This window comes from Pyrgilauda ruficollis, unplaced genomic scaffold (genome assembly GCF_017590135.1).
Source record: "Pyrgilauda ruficollis isolate IOZ18807 unplaced genomic scaffold, ASM1759013v1 scaffold56, whole genome shotgun sequence".
In the NCBI taxonomy this organism is placed as follows: domain Eukaryota; kingdom Metazoa; phylum Chordata; class Aves; order Passeriformes; family Passeridae; genus Pyrgilauda; species Pyrgilauda ruficollis.
The window spans coordinates 382,649-406,135 of record NW_024527266.1 but is presented as its reverse complement, the minus strand read 5'-3'; the positions used below and the strand labels follow the sequence as shown (position 1 = coordinate 406,135).

At 39.0% G+C, this 23,487-nt stretch overlaps 1 protein-coding gene across 1 annotated transcript in view; it reads right to left on the bottom strand.

Moving 5' to 3' along the window:
* RFX4 (regulatory factor X4) overlaps window positions 1-23,487 on the bottom strand; it is an 87,206-nt gene that overhangs the window by 36,328 nt on the left and 27,391 nt on the right. The window contains exons 4-7 of the mRNA XM_041481578.1: window positions 18,714-18,837; window positions 7,188-7,249; window positions 2,466-2,679; window positions 1,542-1,619 (exon numbers count right to left, since the gene is read on the bottom strand). Of these exons, the coding sequence (XP_041337512.1) occupies window positions 1,542-1,619; window positions 2,466-2,679; window positions 7,188-7,249; window positions 18,714-18,837 (478 nt within the window). The remainder of the gene's footprint in view (window positions 1-1,541; window positions 1,620-2,465; window positions 2,680-7,187; window positions 7,250-18,713; window positions 18,838-23,487) is intronic.

Genomic DNA, 23,487 nt, shown 5'->3' with positions numbered 1-23,487 from the left:
GGATTTTTAACTTCCATCAGTTGCTGATGAGTTTAGCTCTTTGGCTTCCACATGTCAAGCCTTTCTCTCTCTCTGCAATCTGTCCCTGTGTACAAAGGGATGCAACCTAGGCCTTGGTGGAGGGAGGGAGAGGAGGGAGAGGGGGATAGCAAATGGCTTACAAGTATCAATATAACATTTTCTGTCTTTTCTTTGGAAAGAAACACTGCACTTTTGGATTTTATCTTTCCTCCACTATGAGAGAAAGTGGAGAAAAAGTGGCAAAAGGCAAAAAAAACAAAAATAGGGGAGAGATTTCAGACACGGCAAAATATACCTCTGAAAATCTGAATGTAGCATATAAAGGTGTTATTCAGAGAATGATATGATCAGTTCCACAGGGGTCAGAACACCAGTATTCACAAATGACAACTTTCTGCACACTCTGAAGTGAAGTAAGCAACCACACCATGTGTAGCAAAGAATATTTGCTATTTATATATCGTTGCTGCTCAGCCCCGTCCCTACCACAGATCCTGATAAAACTAATAAAATGCAGTGTCTTGCTCTTAAGAAACTATTCTGACACTCACCCACCTAAATGTCCTGAATGAGTCAAGTATTTTTCTCACATGGAAAATTCTAGACTGAGTACAGTGGTGCAAAACTAGATTTAAACCAGAAGAATGTGAGAATTAAAGAAGAAAAGCAAGGAATTTTTTTCCCATTGATCAGAAGAGAGAGTCAAAAGACCCATTTCCTTTGATTTTTTTTTTTCCCAGGATCTGAATATCATATTTGAATCAGGTCCTCAGTATCTCTATAACCAGATTTGTTATCCTAGGTAAGAAGCCATCTTCCAATGTAATATAAACCTGCTTGCATTCCAGTAACATTTTACTTTCCAGCTCTAATTATAGAGTTGTCTGCGTACACTGCCAGCAACCCCTCAGATTCAGTAAGATATGAACAGGTACAAGCCTTATCCATCTCTGAGATGGTATTCACTGCTGAGCAGTGTGTGTGTGTGCTCCTAGCTGCACTGCAGTACAACTGAGCAACTGGAGACTTCAGCTGTGGCTCTCTGGGGTATCCGGGAGGCTGTAATCCCCCCACCACTCTGCATTGCAGTTAACAGACCAGCAGAGCCCACTGTTGTTGCTGTGACACCTGCCCTGGCTCTGCTGAGCACACAGAGGAATTCCTTCAGACAGCTCAGTCCCAACAAAAAGCTTTGAAAAGTTGTGGTGGACACACTTCTCAAGTTGTAAGAACTGGATTGTCCAACATCTTGTAAGGGGATATTGCTACCTTAATCCTGCTGGAGAACAGAGGGCAAAAACATTCTCCTTGCTTTTGTTCCTTCAACTCACCCAGCATTATAAGTGAAATTTAGTGCTATCAGTCACATATTAGATATTCAAGTACAGCTATTGTCCCTTGCTCCTGAAAAGCACTGAGCACCACGAACCACTAATCTGCAATATAACATTCAAAATGAGGTGTCAAATCCATTGATACCTTAAGGATCATTAAACTGTAACTGCAGTTTCTAACCATACCTCATCAAAGTTTGCTCTTATTACAGTGTCTAGTATCCTCTGACAGTGAGTCCTATACATCATAATAAAGGTAGAAACCTGAAAAAGAATGAAGGAGACACACAAAAGATCATTCTGCTTTAAGAAAGCCTCTTTTAAAATACCAGAACACAGAGCAGAGAAAAAGCAAGTTTTTTCCTTATCTTATTGATGCACAACTGCAAAAATAATGAAATCAGTTAAATTGTATTTAGATTAGCTGCAAGATGAGTTTTCTTCTCAAAAGTAAATTCTACCTTTGAATTCATGGATTTTTCTGTCAATAGGATTCTTCAAATGCAAGAGGAGCAAAAAGCCTCAGTGAGATCAAAGACAAGAATGTGGCCCTAATTAGGACATAAAGTACTAAAAAACCCTATTCTTTTGTCCACTTCACATTGATACTACACATGTGAATAGAACCAGAAACCTAGCAAGCTCAGCCAACAGGAGCCAGAGCATTTTTGTCATATGGGCAGATAGGATTCTCTGAATTTCTACTCTAAAAGAAGAAATTCACTAAGTCCCTCTCTACTCAAGGAAGCATTAGAATTTTTGTCAGTTTGCCATCAAGTGTGTTCACAGATTAGAGGGCTGGAACATATTTTAAAAGTTACCCTCAAACATCACATAATTGTAAAAGTTGCCCTGCTTGTATGTAATGTAACTTTTAAAAAACATTCACGGGAGTTAGAAATATTGTACAGCTGATAGTGTCAGGTCCCCTATTTAAGGGAAGATATTTCTTCCTATTAGATGAAGTAATTCAGCCCCCCATAAATCAAGTCAAGGCATTATTAAACTTATTTCTGTTCAAAGTCTTTATATATTAGACAAAGCTTTCATCCAGAGCAGGGGGAAAAAAAGAAACCAAGACAAGCTGAGAAAAGATTTCCAAAGTGTTACCTTCTCCTCTGGCAGACTGGCTGGCAGATTTAGATCTTTGACATTTGGAAACTCTGGCAGCAATGTTCCCAGTTTGGATCGTGGTGAATACGCCACTGTCTGTTTGGTTACTTCTTTTTTTCCTGTTTCGTTGACCCAGGCTGCTCCTTTTTTAGAATACATCACATCATAATACTGGGAGTTTTCTTTCACTGCAATCCCATAATAATGGTACCTGATACATAGAGATGTGTATTTTATAAAGCAGATTGTTTGAAAAATTAAAGAAAAATATACAGAGGCAAGGGAAACTGATAATGCAAATTATTTCTACAGCAAAAAAAGACTGAACAATAGTTTATACATTATTAACAAGCATTGATTCAGCAGCAGAACACTGTGGTAATATATTGAGCTTCCAATTTTCATTCCTTATGGCAAAAGTAATGTGACTCTGTTGTAGGTCAGGAAAATGATGTACTTCCATTTTTTTTAACTTCTTAGTAAAAAAAAAAAAGCATCCTAAAGCTACTTGTTGGCAGAGCTCTACTGTGCAGCTGCTCCTTTAGTTCAGCAATAAGCAGAGGTACAGACCCTCTGAACTGGCCCTTCTGTTGTTATTTCAGCTCCCTAATTCTCAGGCTGTTGAGGTCCAGTTTGGTCCCTGAAAAGCACAAGTCTTTATTGCAAATGAGTTGATCAGAAATGTTTCAAAAATTAAAAACACTTCAATTTTCAAAAAAACGAGGGGGAGAAAGGCTTGTGCTGGAAAGCAATGAATGGCAGGAAATGTACAGTTCCAATTATTTGCTTCATACCCTAGCATCAGCACTGGGCTTTGATCAGCAAGGGATAGGATAGACACAGCACTAACTCTGTCTGTGACACCACTCTGGGAATTACAGCGTGGCTGTGCTATGGAAACTGATCAGTGGCCTTGTGGCACAAGTTTGTGCTACCACTCAGCTTTATTATAGGTGCTGGTGGAAGCACTGGTTATCAAGCAAAACTCTTGCATCAAAGCAGCAGAGATTTTATCTTAGTCCTTCTGTAATTCCCTAACTTTTATTTTAGTTTCTCAGCTGCAGGCACCCAACCCATCAGCTAAATTAGTAGTGATTACAAAATGCACCACAAGATTGCATTGCCGGTATACTTTTGCTTCAGCCAAATCCTACACAGATTTTTCAGTGATCCTCCACTTCTCTCCTTATAGCCTATCGGGTCATCATGAGACTCTCTTCTGGATCCCCACTATGATGGCACAAGAAGTTTCCATCTCTGGATGCTTCTTTGACTCTTCAGTCAGTTACTATTTCAGAGTGCTGCCACCAAATCTGTTCATTCAAACAGACACAAATCCACTTGAGGCAGTTCTACAAAGGTTATCAATGAAATTAATTAAAGAGTAGCATGTAAGTGATGGTAGTGGAAACTAACTGGTGACTTTTCCACTCACAGTCATTCGCCCACAGATCCGTGCATGTCACAATCCCCAGTAGAAAACAGTGGCAAAGAGCTGGAAGCCCAAACTCTTCTATCAGCAGACATGAGCTGAGAGGAGGCCTGGGGTGATGTAGGAAATTTCTAGTACGTGGTTCCTGGCCATACCTACTGAGGACATTCCTGTTACAGGTAACTAATGACAAGAGATTACAACACCAGCTGTAGGAGTTTGGCTTTTTTTCTTTTTTTAGCTTGAAGGGTAACACCTCTAGCTCTTGGTTTAAGTGCCCAGTTTGGTCCCTGGAAGCTTCCAGGTAAGCACTGCACATAAGGGCCATAAAACTCACACATGGCCTGTGTGCTACACCTGGGGTAGGGGGAACCCAAAAGGAAATGCTGTGGGGAGCCAGAAGCACAAATTGCTCAGGGAAGGGCAGGAAGAGAGAAAAAGTCAGAGCAAATGGGACTGAAAGGCTTGTATAATTTAAACTTAAATTAATTTAAACATAATTTAAACTTTAAACAGGGGTCAGTCTTGTATCAAGTTTTGTCTTAGTGAAGGAAAAAAAAAAGCAAGCCTGGAAAATGTAGTAGAATTCCACTGTGCTCTGTTTAATTCCTGGTATATTTCACTTGGTAGTAAACTGCACAGAGGAGGTTTCCACATAGCTTCAAAGTCATATAGACAGCAGTTGCAATGTTAACTCCAAAATTTTTCTACATAGCTTCTTATTTCATTAATTTTACTATCCCAAAGTGCAAAAATTCACTGGAGTAGTTTACACAGATTATTTTCCAATTATTTTTTGTATTCCTATCAGAAAAAAAAAACCCTCAACTTAGTTCAATAAACAGGGCTTGAAAGTCTGATATGTAGAAGAATAATATGCAGGCAACAAAACTGTTTCTGTGTTAAAGTGAAATACTTTTTACCCTCAACAGTCTCTTACATACAGCATTCCTTTTAAAGAAAGAAGCAAAATTCCCTACACACGTGTAGCTTCCCCTCACACCTCTTGTATCAAATTGAAGAGTTTCAGACCACAGTACAGAAAGAAATTGGCTTTTATGTTCAGCCGCCTTCTCACGGCTCACCTGTGGTGGAACTGTTTCTAAGCTCAGTGTGACAGAGAACAGCTGCATCAATAAACCAGCTGCAAAACAGAAAGTTCTCAACTGATGAGCACGAGCACAGCACCACTGCAGCTCTAAACTTAGCAACGTTACAAGGCAGCTGTGCTATAAAAAGACTGAAGGCAGAACAGTGTGAAGTCAGACATCTTAACCACTTCTATGACTGAATTCCCTTTGGCAGCAGCAGGGAAGTGGAACAAAAATAATACTGGCAGCAATTGGTCAGCACAATTGGTGATAAAGGGACTGTAGTGTTAATGCTTAAAGTAATTTCTTTACGTAACACTTAACTGGAATGCAGTCAGATGTTTCTGAAAACAAAATCAGAGCTCAGTTACAGCTGTGCTGCGTCTACCAAGGAGAGTATTTATCTTAAAATATAGCATGCAGGTACTCTGTCTGTATGACAGAAACCCCTCATTTGCTAGATAGGGAGCAGAACCATTGCACAAGTGGTGTGAAAGGAGTATGTGACCTGAAAGCTGCTCTGACAGGCGGGCAGGTTACAGGGAAATTGTGCAAGAAATATTAAGTCTCAGTGAGAGTAAAGAGACAGCTTTTGGATGTGCAAGACTCCCCTAGTCAGCAGATGAAGAGTGTCTTACCCTCTGAGAGACTCCTGGAGTGGGAGAAGCTCTGGTTTGGAAACAGAGCAGTGCTTATTCCTTTCATTAAACAGAAGGATAAGTATCAAAAGTTGCAGATGATGCCAGGATGATTTGATGGCCAGTAGGAGGTACTCATATGAATGTGTCCACAAAGCATCTTTACACACTTTCACTCTGTCTTTATGAGCCTCCACAAAACTTATATTCAGTACAAAATCCTGACTCTCTTTTGGTGCTATCATGCTTTCCTAGTATGCTGTTGGGCTAGCTCAGAATTTCCACCTGAGAGATTTCTGGTGGCTTTGATGAGTGCTGTTATGGCTACTCCAAATTTCCATTTGGGGCCACTCCCAAAATCAAATTTCAATTAGCTGCTTAAATATGTCTGCTCTAGAAAAACAAATCTTAGTTATAAAAACTAAGGAAATATCAAGCTGGGGGGAAGAACATTTTGTCCCATCGAAGAAATACTGCTTTTCATGGACCACTTATTAGAGGAGCACAGTAAATCTGTCTTTAATGGCATTTCTTATAGAATCTTAGTTTCTTTTTTTCTTTAAAGAGCAGGTCATTCGAGCTTTAGTATGTAAACTCCATCCTAATAGCATATTTAATACTCAGCATTTAGCCATATTTGAAAATATGGCTTTATTTTGAAAATACAGGCTTTATTTTGAAAGAGAAGCTTTACCCACAAAATTTTTCAAACACACCATCTCACATTTTCATTTCTTCTTCCATAGTTTTTCACTTGTGATCTGTAGACACTACACATTTGCTACTCTATAGGATTCTGTGAAAGCCAATCAAGAAAAGCAGATTTTATTACGTGAGGGGCGTTATGCTTGCCAGAAGAAGATTCAAAGCTCCCCTGGAAAAATTTCTTGGGAGTCCACAAGCAGAAAAAAGTGTAAAAACATTGCTGTATCCTCTAGATGAATTGGTAGAATCACAATTGATCAACAATTGGAAAAAGTCAAATATCCCAGAAAGCACACTCTAAATTCTGAATCAGTTTCTTAATCTGGAATTAGGATGAACTGTTTTCAGAAAATACCATCTTTGGGCCAAGGCAATAAGTTAATTCTTTAATCACCTAAAGGCATGTTGGATTTCATTAGTTGGGAAAAATGGTGGTTAAATACAGGTTTGTGGGCAGTTTCAGTTTATGTCAACTTATGTTCTTCCTAAATTTTAAAGAGCATTCTGACACTTGTGCTCCAGCCTGAAACATGATGCTAACCAGTTGTTATTTCTCAGCCTCCAACAGTAGCTCCATTACTCCTGAGTGTGAATGTCTTTTACGTTGTGTGAGTTGAGATAAAAAACAGTATGAAAAATATTCCTAATCAAATCAGTAAAAGGCTTCTCTTAGACCACCTTTGCAGGATCACTGCTGAATCTATAACATAATGTAACAACTACAATAGAACCTCCAAAGTTGCTTTTAAGTCCCCAACTGCACAAATTATTGCCTGTTCTCCTTCCCTATTCAGTAAAGCCAGAGCCAGATGGGGCCCTGTGAGAGATGATAATAATACCACACACTGCTTACTTTGATTGGCCTCTGGTTCCAAGTCTTCTTGTTGTTAGTTGTGGAAACTGTTGTCTTATTATCTGCAATTAGACAGAAGTGATATTAAGACAAATGGAAACACACACTTACCAATGCTTAAATTAAAAAAGCAGAAAAACTGTACTGTGATATCTACAAAATATGTGGTAGGAGAAATCAGAAATAAAGCTCTTGATTTATTCCATTTCTGAAAGGGGGAAAAATATTTTAAACTTCACTATAATCTCATTAACTACTATTAATTTAAATACTTTCAGAAGTTACTGGAATAGAACATATTTCCTTTAAAATCTAAGATCAGTTCTGCCTCTTAACTAAGGAGCACCATACTTAGAACTGGCCTACTACTTATGTCACTTTGCAGGATCAACAAAGTTCTCTACAGATCTTCACAAACCAGCCACTAAACACTTCTTGTTCTAAAATATGATTCTCTAAAAAGGTTCTGGTGTTTGACAGGGGCATCACTTCTACCAAGGAAAACTCATCATGGCATTTGTAAAGATACCTCATAATCAATTTATCCTCTATGGAAAACAAGTGGAACTCAGAAACAGCAGGATGTCATCAAGAATCCAAACTCTTGTGTGTCAGCAGACATTAAAAGGATGCTGCTACTGCAACCCAAAACTTCTTCAGGGCCAGTTGCATTTAAGGAAATAAATTAACGAATGCAAATTGAGCCTTAAGTCACCAGAGCCTCTATCAATGAAGGCTAATCCTGACGAAAAAGCTTTGCTGTCGTTGCTGGAAAGGAGACGCTCAGCACCCCCCAGGATTGAACCAGATTCTCACTGGGGTCTGACATAGGAGGAAAAGTTTTCTGCCAGAACAGTCATGCAACAAAAACTGCAGTAAGTCTTGAAGATTTACTTGCAAAGGAGTTTCTTCCTTTTAAAATTTGTAATCTATTTTAATTGTGTTTTTGTTACATGAATCACTAAAGGCTTCCTCTTTGGGGGGTAACACCAACCAATATTAAAGGAAAACAAGCCTGCAAGATGGAATATAACTGTTCAACTAGGAACAAATTCAATTAAAATTTATTAAATAATATAGTTTTTTTTTCTCCATTAGCCATTTTGCCACCATAATAAATATTTAATCCTGATTGATGACAGAAAGCTTTGGAACATGTATTTACATCAAAAGGTACTATATAAATAAAGACATTACAATGTCACATATTTAACTATTTCTTTAGTACTTTTGGGGGAGTTTTAGCAAAGGTACAACCATCTTCCCTTTTATCACGTAAAAATTGACCTGTGTTGGTTTCCAAGAGCTTTGCACAAGGTGGCTGATGTCAAAAATGCAGTGAAGACTCAAAGTCGCTAGGCTGTTCAGCTTTAATTTCTGGAGCAAAAATTCAGCAAACAGTAAAACACTTTTGTGGAGCTGTGAAAGTTCAGCCTAGCTGTTTGATAAATGAGCAGACAGGCAAGCAGCCCTTCTTTCTCTTTTTGTATGGATTCAATGAAGCCTGCCTAAAGAACACCACATGCTGTTCCAGCTACTGATCTAACATTCCGCAACATCTCAGCCTTCCAAATTCCCTTTAATTACACATTAATCCCACCCCTCTCTCTTTCATTTTCTGCAGACAGGGTTGGGGGCTCCACAAGGCTGTGGGAAAAAAGGCAGTGTTGAAGAACTACTTTCTGAGGATGTTTTTTTTTTTTTGGGCTAGGGGATTTTTAAAATATTGGATGTGTTAGTTTTTTGATTGTTTTTTTGGGGGAGTTTTTTTTTGTGTCAGTTGTCATTCAGAAAATACCACCTCTCTCCAAAATCTGCTCTTACAGCAGTTGATTTAATATTAGAGATAGTTTTACTCTATTTTTTCTCTTGGAACAGCATCAAACCATATTACTTTCAAGTCTTTCTAGCAGCAGTGAAGTGTTACAATGCACACTGTAAATGCTACTTTATGAACCATATGCTGTGGGAGTTACTGGGATTTAAATAAATCTGCCAATTTCTACAAACCAGGGCAGAGGTGATCAGGAAAACAGAATAATAATGAAGCAGTTGATCAGATGATCCCTTTTTCTTTTGTTTCTTTTTCAAATCCAGCACATTTGAAATAATACACACCTCTCAGAATGTATCTTAAAAGTATGCATCACTTAAAACACTATTCCCCAATAATTTAAAAAACAAAACAAAACAAACAAACAAAAAAAGAGAATACTCAAGCAAAGTTTTGGAAAAAGAGCCAGGACTATTTTATCCAATGCTGCATATATAAAATATAAAATGGTATAATTACACGTAGGTGCTTGTACACATATGCGTGGCTATTAATGTCTGTGTTTGAAATAAAACAAGTCAAGTGCTAAAAGAACTCTCTGTTCATATAAATGTTTATATTCAGCAATGCTTATGCAAATCTCTGTGCAATGATACTGGTAAAGGTAGGAAGATTACCCTGAAAGGGGAGAGGAAATCAGATCAGGCAGGACAAAGTGGAGTTCACTGTGTGCTGAAATCAGTGGAAAAAGCAGAGAACAAAATATGTGGAAAATTTGTATCATCAACCTGAAAAATCACTGCACAAATATGTCATTGTTGGTTTAATGTTTATTAACTTTTAAAGATCTATAGACAAAATGTGTTAACTTTACAGTTGTGTAGGGAGGGAAGTGGGTTCTAATTGCCAGACATGAAAATCTAGGTTTGGATCTGAAAACCAAATTGGATCATTTTCCTTCCATCACAGCAGTGAGGTTTGCACAAGCAAATGAATCAAGACCAGACCATGCACTCTGAGCTACTTTCTGAATGGAAAGTCCCTGTTCTCACAGCAGTTCTGGCTTCTCAACAGAAACAGGGGTAAAAAAGATCTCATGGGTAGTACCCAAGGGAATTTTGGATGAACAGATCTTTTACTATGGTCCTTCTGTGGAGCTAACATTTCATCTCACACTTCTCCAAAGTGACCATAATTCCAGCTGCCCTGCAAAAACTGCTAAGTAAAAAGGTACAGGTTTTACATTTTCCAAGTTAAATTTCACCTAAGTCACCCAGCAATTTTGACTTTTGGGCATTATTTTAGACTACCTGATTTCTGGTTTTGAAACACATGCAGACCAGAATTTCACATGGAAATAGCTTCTGTCCCTACTATGTTAGCCTCAGAAAAAAAAAAAAAACGTTCCTGCAATTTCTTTCTCAGTTACTGAACTTCAGTGTGTTCTCCCTCTCTTTTCTCTGTACTCTGCTTAAGACATGATCTTGCCTTCTGCCTACAGAAGATCTTCTATGCCTTTCTTGATTAAAAACAGTAACATGAAGAACTGCTTTGATGCTTCAGGTTTTAGCTTTTATATTTTTCAGATTCTATTCTGCTGTAGTGTGAAAGTCTAGGCTTCATATTAGGGGATAGTAAGCACTCTCCACAGAAGAGGTAGACAAAACAATTCCTTCTCTAGCTGGGGACCCAAGGACAGCCTATCCAGACCTCAGGCCCAAGAGCATAAACAACGGTGGACCAAAGAGAGAAAACAAGAAGGATGGGACTTCATGGGATAAAGCTGTTATTAGAAAATTAGCTCCAATATGCTAATGGACCAAAACTTATAAAAGTGTGAGACCCCATGACTTGTCATCCATTGTGTGGCCACTTTGGGTTGTGATGCCCAAGGTGGATCTACTCGAGGCCTCTTAATAAATACCTACATTATTCTTTCACTCCGTCTAGTCTGTTCTAGGTCAGCCTTCACAAGGCATCACTTTATCTTCTGGTGAGTGCTTACTGCATACATAAGACGAAGTCATTACATTATAAAACAACATATATATATATAGTTTACATTTTTTCAGAGGACTAGTATATGCAGGTCAGCATTTGTTTAACATTGCTTCAGACAATCCTGACAAATGGTTTTTGGAATGTCTGTGCAGATCAATCACATGGGGAGATAACAGGATTTTTATCCCACTTCAGCTTTTTAAACCTAGCAGAAGTGTCTGAATAAATTTGAATTAAATACCTAGTTACTTGTATTTTTGGTTATTCTCAAGGCAATAAAATGAAATGCGTTTCTTGAGCATCCATGTAAAACACAGAAAACTTTATGAGCAACAACTTGAAAAGTTCCTCTCTAAGGGTCTTTTTTACAGTCTGCACAATCTATTAACCTTAGGCACTGCTAACTGCAGGAGCTGTTCTGTTACCCACAAATGGCTGCAAGGATGCATTCCTTCCACCTGATTACTGCCAGCTGTCATTTCTGCCACTGCCTCTCTCCTCACATCTCCAGTACTGTAAAATTCCAACACAAGCAGATCCAGGCTCAGTGTTTAAATGAGGAATTACAGAATCACAGAATGGCTTGAGTTGGGAGGGACCTTAAGTATCTTCTTTTTCCAAACACTCTGCCATGGGCACGGACATTCTGCTTTCACCACTACGCTGTGACCTCCTCATTGCATTCACTATCAAACTGTGAACTCTATGTTTCCAAATAATTGCATCTAAAATCATCTATAATATGTCAAAACAAATCAGGGAAAGGAAATCTTATAAAGCATCTTATGTGTCTGTCTGCATGCAAGCAAAGATGGAAGAAACCAGAAATGTCCGGAAATTTCTGAAATAACTATTTTCCTCCCTCCTTTGTCAAAATATTAAATTTTACTCTGGGACAACAGGTAGAGGATGGCTTTTAGAAGTCTTTTCGTTAGAATGTTTTAAATTTCTGCTTTTCAAAAGGCATGATGCACCTGATCTAGAGGGATGTTATTCTTCGTTACTCACGTTCCTTTCTATTTGACATAATTCTAGCCTAGCTTCTGGAACTTCACAAAGTAGAGAAATTAGATCAAATTAACTTGCAACCTAGCAATTGCACACTGCCAGAATGAGAAGTGGATTCCAGGCTCTGCCCTCCCTAGCTCTATGAGATTCTGGAGAGATTCCACATACCATGGAATAAATTCTCTTTCCTCCCATAACAGTTCTTCATAATGGGGCCTGGTTCTGCTTCTCTCAATTCAGATTTCAGGTCCCATATCTAGACAGCATGCTTTTCTTTTGTGAAGTGAGGCAGAGAAGATGTGTGTTTATTTACTAACTTCTATTGTGGTGTTTCAGTCTTAATATTCTTTGCCATGGCAGCAGCAAAGAAGCCAGTGATAACAAACACAGCTAGATTCTCACAGAGCTATGCTTTCCTCATTCTCACTGCTATGAAACACAAGCAATACTGATGTCCTCAATATTTTAAAGGGTCTTTGGTTCATTGGTCTTTGACCCAGTACTGTTCCTGCTGGGTCTTTCCAGGGTTTCCCCATCAGCTTTAGTGCTTTTCAAAATCCTTCTCTGAGACAGGCGTTATTATTAACACCTGTGTTAGGGGGTTCCTTTTGGCTCAAAATGGTTTGGGGCTGATTCAGCATCATACTGTCTTGAGGAAATGGTCAAGAAAATTTGCACCGAGAAACATCCATTGATAGGAAAGAGCATAAGTGGCCCAAAACACCATTTCTGTCTCTCAAATCCACCAAACTGTGTAAACAAAAGGAGAACAGGCATGACTGTGTCTATACCTTCTCTACCCCTTGCTTGCTTACTTGCAGGGCCAGGAGGGAAGGCTGCAATGTACAGGCTCAGTACTCTTGACCGCAGATCTGTTAAGATTCAATAACCTTCCCATTTCTTTCCACTTACCTTCCTAAGTTTTTGGAATAGGGCATGGTCTAGCTCTAGGATAAGAACTTGTTTCTTGCACTGGTATGGCTCAACTGACACTGCAAAGCAAGACAGAAAAACCTGCTGGCCTTTTCTCTAATGTCCGTGCACAACTCTGCTTGCTATGAAGATTAGAATCTGTGAGCAACGCCAAATGAACTGGACGCTGCAATGAAGTTTGCAAGACTGCTTCTCAAATTTATCTATGTAAAACAATATCCTCTTTCAGCAGTTCCTCTGGCCAGATAGAATTCAGCCTAAGGTATGATCAAACAGATTACTGCATCCCAACAAAGCTGCAAACACTGAGTGCTCTGCCTCAGATCCTTAGCTGAGCTGCAGCCACTTTTGGTGCTGACTTGCTGAAGCCAAGCAGATCTAAAACCCTGCACAACTCTCCCTGCTCTGTACTGGTGCCAGCACACTGCCTGCCATCACCCAGCCTATCTGTGGGAAAAGGCTGAGCGCCAGGATCCCTGCACTCTGGCAGACCCTGAGCTGTAAGCACAGCCTCTGGGATGTGTTGACAAGGCATGAGGTAAAGCAGCCCTGGGGCCACTCCATGCTTAAGGCCTAATTGGAAGCCAGATGCTTCCAGTTAGGCCTTAGAAGTGGCAAAGACACTAAAAATCCCATTGCTGTAGGGCATTGAGAAAGGAGAAGTCACTCCAGAGAAACTGAGGTATCCTCACTGGTTTTCTTACTCCCCAAGCTCAAGAAGAAAAAGGCAGTAGTCAGCAACCTGCAACAGTACAAGAATCAGCTAAGCAGAGCCAAGACCTTTCCAGCTATACTGCAGGATCACCGTTGCCCACACCAGCATGACTGCTTGCTTCTGCAGGACTTGTGTTATTATGGTCTCATCAGAGGACCTTAGCCTAGAAGATTCAGAGTCAGAAAGAAAACTCATCCTGGTGGTAACTGCTCTTCAGTCAGGAATCCTAGCTGTTCAAAAGGGATGAAGGGAAACTGGGGACTGCTCAGATAGCACTGACAGACTTATTCAGTACAATAAGAGAAACCACATCCTCACATTTACATTGATTTTTCCCCAGTTCTATTTTTGTATTCAGTGTTGTAGAAATTGCTCATAATAAAGCAAGTGCTGCTTTAATCCACCAGAAGAGAGCACTAAGAGTAAATTCAGCTTTGCTATACCAGTTACTATTGAGGCTACTTAAGAGCAAATTGAGAGTAAAGAAATAAAAAACATATCAGAAGAAGTATCTCCTTATGAACAACAGCAGGCAATTTCCGATATGTGCATTTCAATACAAAGACAAATCAGAACGCACTCACATCACAATGTCATGACCAAAGAGGATTCAATAAAGGTCTTTTCTGCCCTTTTCAAACTTTAAAATCATACAGTATAACAGCAAAAAAGTGTAAATCTTATTGATCCTAGTCATGCTTGGAGGAACAGTCCTGAAAGTAAAACTTCTGGGCATAGAGACAGTGCATCATGATGAAAAAGAAATCTGGCTGGTACAGCTTGTACCTCCCTGGAGCAAAGGAAACTATTGGGAAAAAAAAAGGTTATTTCCTAACCAATATTACAAGTCTATGGTGGACTTTGCCTGTTATCTAGTGAAATGTATTCATTGGAATGTAATTTTCACTTACAGCAAAGCCAGTCAGAGCAACAAAATTTGTGAGAGCATGCATTCATGTTAAACCTCTAAGATGCCAAAATGATGTAAAGGGACATCTGACTGGGGGAAAATAACCCTGAGAAGTGCCATCAACCTTCGTTTTCCTCTTCAAATATTAGTTTGTTATTGCTTGTCAAAAGAAATGGCAGGAAAGCCCTAAAAGAAAAGGAAAAAAAAAAAAAAAAAAAAAAAAAGAAACCAGAAGAGGAAAGTATTTATCCTCCAGGGGGCACATGGGAGTTGGAAAGAACTCAGCTTCACGAGGACGCAAAGCGATTTCACCACAAGTCTCTCAGTGTTCTGGGGGAGAAATGTGGCAGGGCAGGGCAGGGGAATTAGCACTGCCCAGTAAATTTAAAGCAATGAACTGAGGACACGCAGGACGGGACAGATCGCTGCAGATGGATGAAGAAGGTTACATCTTCGAGGGTCCTGACTAAAAAACAGTATACATACAGGGTCACAAAAGAAACAAGAACAAAAGTCAGTGTTGGAAATAAAAGTGAAAGAGAAGCTCAAAGAATTGCCAATGCAGCTAACAGCTGGGAGGAATGGTAGAGCCAGGAGAAGCCTTATGGCACCCACCCCTACACAACAGCTGCTGAGGGCTTTGGAAATGCTCAAAACATTCCTGCTCTTTTTTGATTCAGTGAAGGCCCTTATTAAGAATTATTTCATTTTTGCAATTAAACCCAGTAAGAATGAGAAGTCAGAGTCATCATCCACCATAATTCTTGGCATAGTGTGTTACTAATCACCAGCATTTTATATTAACATGTTGCTCAGATAAAACCCAAAACAAACATACACTTACACAACTTTCCCTGTAGCAGGCAGGGGCAGAACTTTCAGCTGGAAACACCTTAAATTGCTCTCCAGAGCCCCAAGGTCCCGGAGCAGAGCCCAAGGCATTGGCAGCACAGGACTGAGGGGCACAAGGCTGCCATCCTTTTTAAGTGACCTCAGCAACAGGGCTTTCATTCCTCCTGCCTGCAGACTAATTCACAGTCTGAACACGTTCACTGTGAGAGAGCTTGCTCTCTCTCATATGCAACATTTAATTGTTAATAACTCAGTGACACATCTGCCCTGCCTCGCTGTACCACCCTGTCTTCTCACTGGTTCCATGGAACATCTTTACTTTTTCTGCCTCACTTTTGCACAAAATCGAAATGTAATATGCTTGGCTGTCTACAGTGAGAGCAGGAGTTTAATACTGGACTCTGCACGTGATGCTGAGCTGTAACTACCAAATCACAGGGCCCTCCCTAATTACTATCTAGTCAAGGTATATAAGAGAATACTGGGTCCCGTCTTTAGCACACAATAAAAAGTACTGGAATGACAGACGAGGTAGCATAGCAGATTGGCAAATGCTGGTATAGATAAAACTGCCTGTAATTTTTGCATGTTAAATGAGTGAGTAAAACACTAAAATCTTGACTAACAAAGTTACAGCTCCCTTTGTCATATGAGAAAGATGATATTAATATCCCATTAATAGCCATATTAGAGTATTCTTGATTTCATATATTCTTTATGTGGCTTAGGAGTACAGGTTGCTCTTTAAAAGGTATTTATTTACACAGTATTTCTGTTCTTTGTTTTTCTTGTTCCTTTAATTGCTATTAGCTTGGTTTCCTCAGAAAACAGTCTGTATTACTGTCTCTCTGTTAATCTCTCTACTCCCCAGACCAATTTTGATTTCATTAGTTCAATATTATCAAGTGTCTGAGGTCCAGCCCATGTCCTAGAGGTTTAACAGAAAACACTGTTACTTAGTACAGTTTGTTTTAATGTGCTGAACTCCACGTCTCTTTCTAAAAAATGCCAGTTTGTTAAAGAAAAAGCCCTAATATTTAACATTGCCCGCAGAGCTAAAGTTCGGAGATGAATTATAAATTCAATGTGGTCTACTGAAAGGCGAACTGTCTACAATTTCACAGAACAACTAGCTTCTTTCTCTGGAGGAAATGACAGCTGCAGGGCTCCTGATGTTTCCCAATGAGGATAAACATGTCCAGGGTCCCTGTTGCAGCAGCTAAGTGCAGAATGCCTTTAACAGCATCTATTTCACTGCACTGCTTCAACTGCCTCCAAGGCATTTATGCAACTCACCTTGCCAATATGGTATTTAAGTCACATGATAAACAATGTTGGCTAAAACTTCACACATGTACATGCTCCAAAGGAGAAGCTGACTGCAAGCTATTGAGAGAATGCAGAAGTGCCTTGCAGATCTTTATACCTATGCAGTACATTTTGTTAGCAGTAACAGGCTGGAAAGAATCAGTGGGCTCTGCTCAGGTTCTGCAGATGGAGAAGCTGGTTTCACTTCAATATTTTCCCCCTGTTGTCTGAAGTTCCTGGACATACCAGTGCAGAACTGCCAATTCCCAGATGCAGAAGTTATGGCCACCCAAAGTACTAGTGTGAGACAGTACCATGATGATTGTGCAGGGCTTCCTTCCTCTCCACAAAAAAGGTAACAAGTTTCATGCAACCCTGCTACAGAACTCTTTTGCAACCGAGAGGAAAACACTTGGACCACAGCACATATGAAAAACACATTGGAATGCTGTGATTTTTGGATGGAAACCATAGTACCTGTCCTGCTAGGTCAAGAGACTCCTACCAACGAACAGGTCTATGTATCAGAGGCAGGAGAGAAGGGGAATAAAGTATTAAACAGGGTAACAGAACTGCCACATATTGATAAATGGTGAAAATCCTGATAAATTTATGTTCTCATGGAACAATTCTGGAATGTTTACACCTTACAATTTACAGAAGTTTTTAGCAGCAGCAAAAGTAGCATTGTGTAAACTTGAGCCATGTTCCAAATGTGTGAGCCTGCATGAAATCTGTTTATTATTTTCACTGTTCCTAAATTACATGTTGCCACTATACTTATCACTTGGTAGCAATAATGTGTACAATGAACAACTTAATTCACAGTTCTGCAGTGTATTTAAACAGAAACCTGACACAGAATCTACTGAGTTATGCAGGTCTCCAAGACACAACAAACATGGTAATGTTACAACACTGTACACTTTATTTTCCCTTCCAAACTGCCTGACCTAAAGATACACTATACAAAATGTCACCTCATTAAATACATCCTTCACCTACTCTTTACACAGGCACTTACCCTAGAAACATTTTTCTTTCTTTGAATACCCAGAAATTCTATAGAACAAATGTTGCAAACACTAAAAGAGAACAGCTTGCGGGACAATGGGCTACAGATTCATGCTTGCAAGCATTTCAAAAACAGCGGCAAACTCTACACTTTGTTTTTTTCACAGTCTACAGGTTTTAAAGGCCTGTGACACATTCTATGGTAGAATTTCAGTTTTAAATATTATCCTGTTATTCACTGAGAGGGAAATATCACCTGACCAGCAAATGCAAAATACAAACTTTATGTAACCTTCTAGCCAGCTATTAACATCTGCTACCAGTGTAGAGCTTCACTGCTCACACCCAGATGACACACAGCTATGTCTGTGCTAGGAATGCATCTCCACTGTGAATCTAGAGTTAACCAGAGTGGCTCTTACTAGAGCAAGATTGGAAAGGGAAGCACAAGGAATCACAGTGAGAGGATAACTTGGATAGCTTGGCAGCCTGTACCTGCAGTGCACACAAAAAGCAGCTAGATGTTTTCTGGACTTTCACATCTGGAGGCATTGTACTCCACCATGTGAATTTGCTACATCATTTGATACCATTAATTCAAGGATGTCCATATTATGCTTACAAGAACAGCATAGACATAAACCAGAATTCAATTTTATCCTTCTGTTTTTAAAAAATTATACATTTGTTTAAGCAGTGCAGGTCATAATGCACATGCATTTACACTGGCTTTATTCAAATTCCAATTCAATTTTAACTGCCAATTTTTTGTACCATATCACCATCAGCTAGGCTGGGGACTGACGTACTCTGGAGCCTAGCCATGGTTAGAAGTTATTCCAACCATCAAAATACTTAGAATCTTAGCCTTTGTCCAATAACTTGAATACACAAAGAGATTTCATTCATACACCTCTGTCTCTAACAGTAAAAGATTTAGTTCTTTTCAGTAGTACAAATTCACCTGAACCTGGTGAGATTTTAAGGTGTCATACAGCAGTTTAGACTTACCTTCCCAAAGCTGGCAGCATTAACAGGTTGTGTGTCATTTTTCTCACAGAAGTCCAAGTAATGCATGTAGAGAGCACTTCGAGGAATGCAAACACCTTCTGCAATCTCATAGTTCTCCTCCAGCCTTAAAAAGCAAATATCAAACAGAGAGAACTGCAAGTATGTTGGATGTCCTGTATGGTAAACAGTATACAAAGCTTCAACATTTAAGACCAAACATTCTGACTTCCTCTTGTCTACTAAATTTTGTCTGCTTTGTTCCTAAGTGCTCCTTCCAATTCATTCCCATAATACTTACTTGCTTTACTTGGTTCACACTTGTTATCAAAACCATAGGCTGTGAGTTCCCAGCAATCTATTATACCCTAAAAGCATCCTGCAGTAAATAAATATATGTACAACTACGAAACAATAAATACTCACTGAGGGGAAGCATTCTCTCCTTCTTTACAGACTACATCACCTATGGTTCACGACACTCTTTTCATTCCTGTCCAGCTGCAAATTTCCTTACCTTGAGGAAGCAGGTATAGCTAAAGCAAATAATTTGTTACTACTCAAGAGTGTCCACAAAATCTTATTGTGTAATATTTTCTTGGTATCGTTTATGGGCAAAGTAAAAAAACAAAAAGAAACCACAATCTGGATACAATGATGAAAAAACCCCAGTGAATTAACATTCTTTTCTACCTTTTAGAAACTATCCTTATTTTTTCATACATGAAAATGTAACTATAACATTTTTAATTATATGTCAAATATATGAGCAGGCATATGCTTCATCTTTAAAGCTCAAAAGTGGTCTCATTACAAATCTATAGATTAGAAGAAACATTCCTTTGAAATGCCATTTTTATGATTCCTGACCCAAAAATCTTCAAGAGATATTTACATACACACTTAACATTAAACCATAATTAATCTTGTAATTGATGGTGTCAGTCATAGCCATCTACAGTCACATGTGTGCTTGTCTGCCTTTCTGGGTAAGGGAAGAAGTTAGGTGTAACTTCCTCTTAATTGTATTAAAAAATAAATATGTATTCTCAAAAAACTCCAGTTTTACATCAAATAACCCCCTGCCATTTGTTAGCTGCAGAACACCTTCCCAATATCTTGTTTCTTTTCTTCATTGCCTTTTTCAGGGCCTACCTACCTTCCATTTCAGTTATCGTGATCATTTGTGACTCCAAACTATTTTAATAAGATATCCGGCTAGATGAATGGAATCAGTTTGTATGGGCAACATCTATTCTTCCCTGGTTTCTACAGAAATATCATCATGGCATCTTTCCTCAATTTCATAGTGCTCTAACAAAACCTCCTTTCAAAACCTGGAGAGTTCGTTTGTATACTATAGCTGCTAATTGGAATGTCAGCTTCCGTGACCAAGACAAGACAGAAAGAAAAGCAGTTAATTATTTCTCTTAATATCTGATGAATTTTTCTCTTTTTCTCCTCTCTTTCACAGAGAGTCATTAGTCTGACACTGAACAATGCCCCATTATACCTGCACTTTTTTTTTAATGATCAAAAACCCATCATGCTCCACTTCTTTTATTTTCCTGTCTTTTATTTAACAACTTTATCATATTTTGAATCCAGCTTCATTCTACAGTATTGTAGAAAAAGAATGAATGCAATCTTCCACCTAACAAATCATTACCAGTTATAAAATATACTTTTATATATATATAACATTTTATATAGTGTTGTAATAAAGCCATGTGAAATCCAGTAGCTCACAAGGAGACCTTTTGTACCACTACAGTATAGGAATAAAATTGTCATTCCACAGGAATGACAATTTTATCTGTCCCTATTACTGCTTCCCTCCATATACACTTACATAGTTCTAGATTAAATGAGATTATTCTACATCAGAGTCACACCTGTAGTGCTGTAACAGGTTTATTTTTATATCTCAAGACTACAGAACAACTGTGATGTTAATCACTGTTAATCACATAGATTCTAGAACAGATTATTTTTTATGGAGTATAACAACACATAAGGAAGTACGAATCTGGGGAGAATCCATTCCTCACTGTGCTTCACCTTGCTCTTTTAAAATTATTTTTATAAACATTGCAGAAAATAGAATAGTTTTGTTGACTTTACCTTCACTTTGGTCAACCAGTTCACCACTGAAATAAACATAAACATTTTAAAGCCAAGCTACAGCTTTACAGATGATAATGAGCACAGGAACATGGAATAAGCACAGAATACCAGGTATTGCTATATTCATGCCTTAACAGTTAAATTCAAGCTTGTGTAGTTTCCCAAATTATGATGTATTTGGCAGTTTCCTCAATTATGATGTATTTGGCAGTAATGCTACATTTACCAGGCCTTTCGCTTCATTTTGTGTCATCAACAAAACAAAAGCATCATTCCTGTTTCCAGGAAAAGGCTATTTAGCCAGGCTGACAGCCATCCAGACACAATTCTTGGCTTCTTCAGCTACTCTTCATCCTCCGCATTTAAAATGTTCAGCATTTTTCACCTTTGGAGAGGTACAAACATTAAGGATATCTCCCTATGGGACTGATACAATTTGCTCTTTACAGCAAGATTCCAGACAAGGAATAACTAATAAAGCTGATGGCAATATGAACCAGTGACAAAATGTACTTATTTCCCTTATGCATTTGCTATGCTTTTCCTACTGCTTTCTTCCTCTTCTTTTTTTTCCACCTGATGTTTTCTGTTTCTGGGTTTTGACACTCCATTGCCTTCACTAGCTCTAAATGGTAGTAGCATCTAACAGTAAAAACATGACCAGTTTTTACTTGGCAGACACCAGATGCTGCAGACCATTGTGAGGTTTCCATTTACCAGAAAAGGGCAGTTTGGCACTGTATCCTGAAAACAGTAATTTACCGCACCAATTCCACCTCTTGAATCCAGCCCACAGATTGTTGTTAGAAGACAGGACACATGCTTGCCCATGAACGCACAGATATATTTTTTAGTCTTCCCTGAGTTGTGCAAATACTTGGTGTGAGGCCTGATGTTCTGCTTTTAGCTGGGAAAGGGTAATTTTTCTCCAAATGGCTGGTCCTACACTGTGATTTGGGTTTAGGATGAGAATAATGTTGATAACACTTTCAGGTGTTGTTAAGTTGTCCTTACCCCAAGTCAAGGACTCTCCATTCTCCCACATTGTGACGGAGGAGAGCAGCGCAAGAAGCTGGGGGTGCCCACAACCAGACGAGCTGACCTGAACAGGCCAAAGGAATGTTCCACACCACAGAACATCACACCCAGTAAATAATCTGGGGGGAGTTGGCTGTGAGGTGCTGATCACTGCTCAAGGATGAACTGGGCCTTGGTCAGTGGGTGATGAACAACTGCATTGCGTTTTTTCTTGGATTTTATTACGCTTTTTCCTTTTCATTAACACTACTGCTATTATTATTATATTATTTTACTTTAATTATTCATCTGGCCTTACCTCAGCCTATGGGTTTTACCTTTACCTTTTCTCCCCCCCATCCCAGTGAGAGCAGGGAAGGGGAAGGAGTGAGTGAGCAGCTGTGTGGTACTTACTTGTTGGCTGAGGTTTAACCACCACACCTGAGCAACCAAAACTGTCCAGCATGTAAAGCTGCACCTCCAGGAAGTGCTCTGTGCAGCAATTCTACAGTGCTGATCACAACAGTTTACCAACCTGGGTAAACTGGGTGCTGGGTGCTACTGCAGTACAAATAACCCAGTGCTGTGTCTGACTTCCCAGAACAGTGGAAACTGCACATCTTCACCCAAAATAAGCTTGCTACTTCAGCAGTTTGACCCTAACTTTTGAGTTTCTTATTTTATTTAGCATATCAATTTCTCCAGGAAATACTAATTCAAAGCTGCAGTACATACATTGAAAAGCATATGGAAGCTACCAGAAAACTGTTCTGTAGGTATGGCTCATAAGCTGGGAAACTTTTTACCTACATGCCCGTTAATAAATTCAGCCAATTGTATAATTCAGTTTGACAGCAGTTGAAGATTTTAAACATGAAACTTCTTTGCTTTCTGTTAGCTCATGGAATTTTGGGTGGAAGATGAATGGAGGAAATTGCAGATGCTCCAGAAGACTCAAAGGGGAGAATATTTGACCTACTTCAACATGTAAGAAACATAATATAACAGACAGGTAGTAAGCCAGTACACTACCAAGAGAGAAGGGACAAAGTTGCAAGCAGCCTTTTCAGAACCAGAATTCTAGGATTCTACTGCAAACACAGCTGAATGAGCATTAGTGTGCACACTACATTCCAGCAGGGCTCAATATCCCAGGAGTTTAGGGATTTACTAACCTTTATGACTGACGAAGCTTGAAAGTATTTGGCAAAAGACTGTTTACAGTATTTGCATGTTTTCTGTTGGGAACAGTATCACTGGATGTTCTAATTAATGCTGACTTCTTGGCTATGACATTATTTGCTCCTGTGGAAAAGGCTCTTAACTGACTTCACTGCAAAATAAACACTGCTCTGCATCTGGGACTGGTAAGACCTGCTTACTATTTTATTTTAGCTAGATAGTTCTTTATTATCCTGTTTGAACTGTGTTGAAGCTGTGAGAGTGAATAATAATAAATTACCACTATGACGTTTCATTATTATTTTAATAATTTTCTCTCTGTCTATAGTTGCTCCCTTTTTGAGTGTCTGTTAAAGAAAAGTCCTTCACTTTTCTTGAACTTCTGAAAAACAGCACTTTTGTGATACAAACAGCTACAAAGAAACAATAGCTCAGAACTAAATGCCTTTAT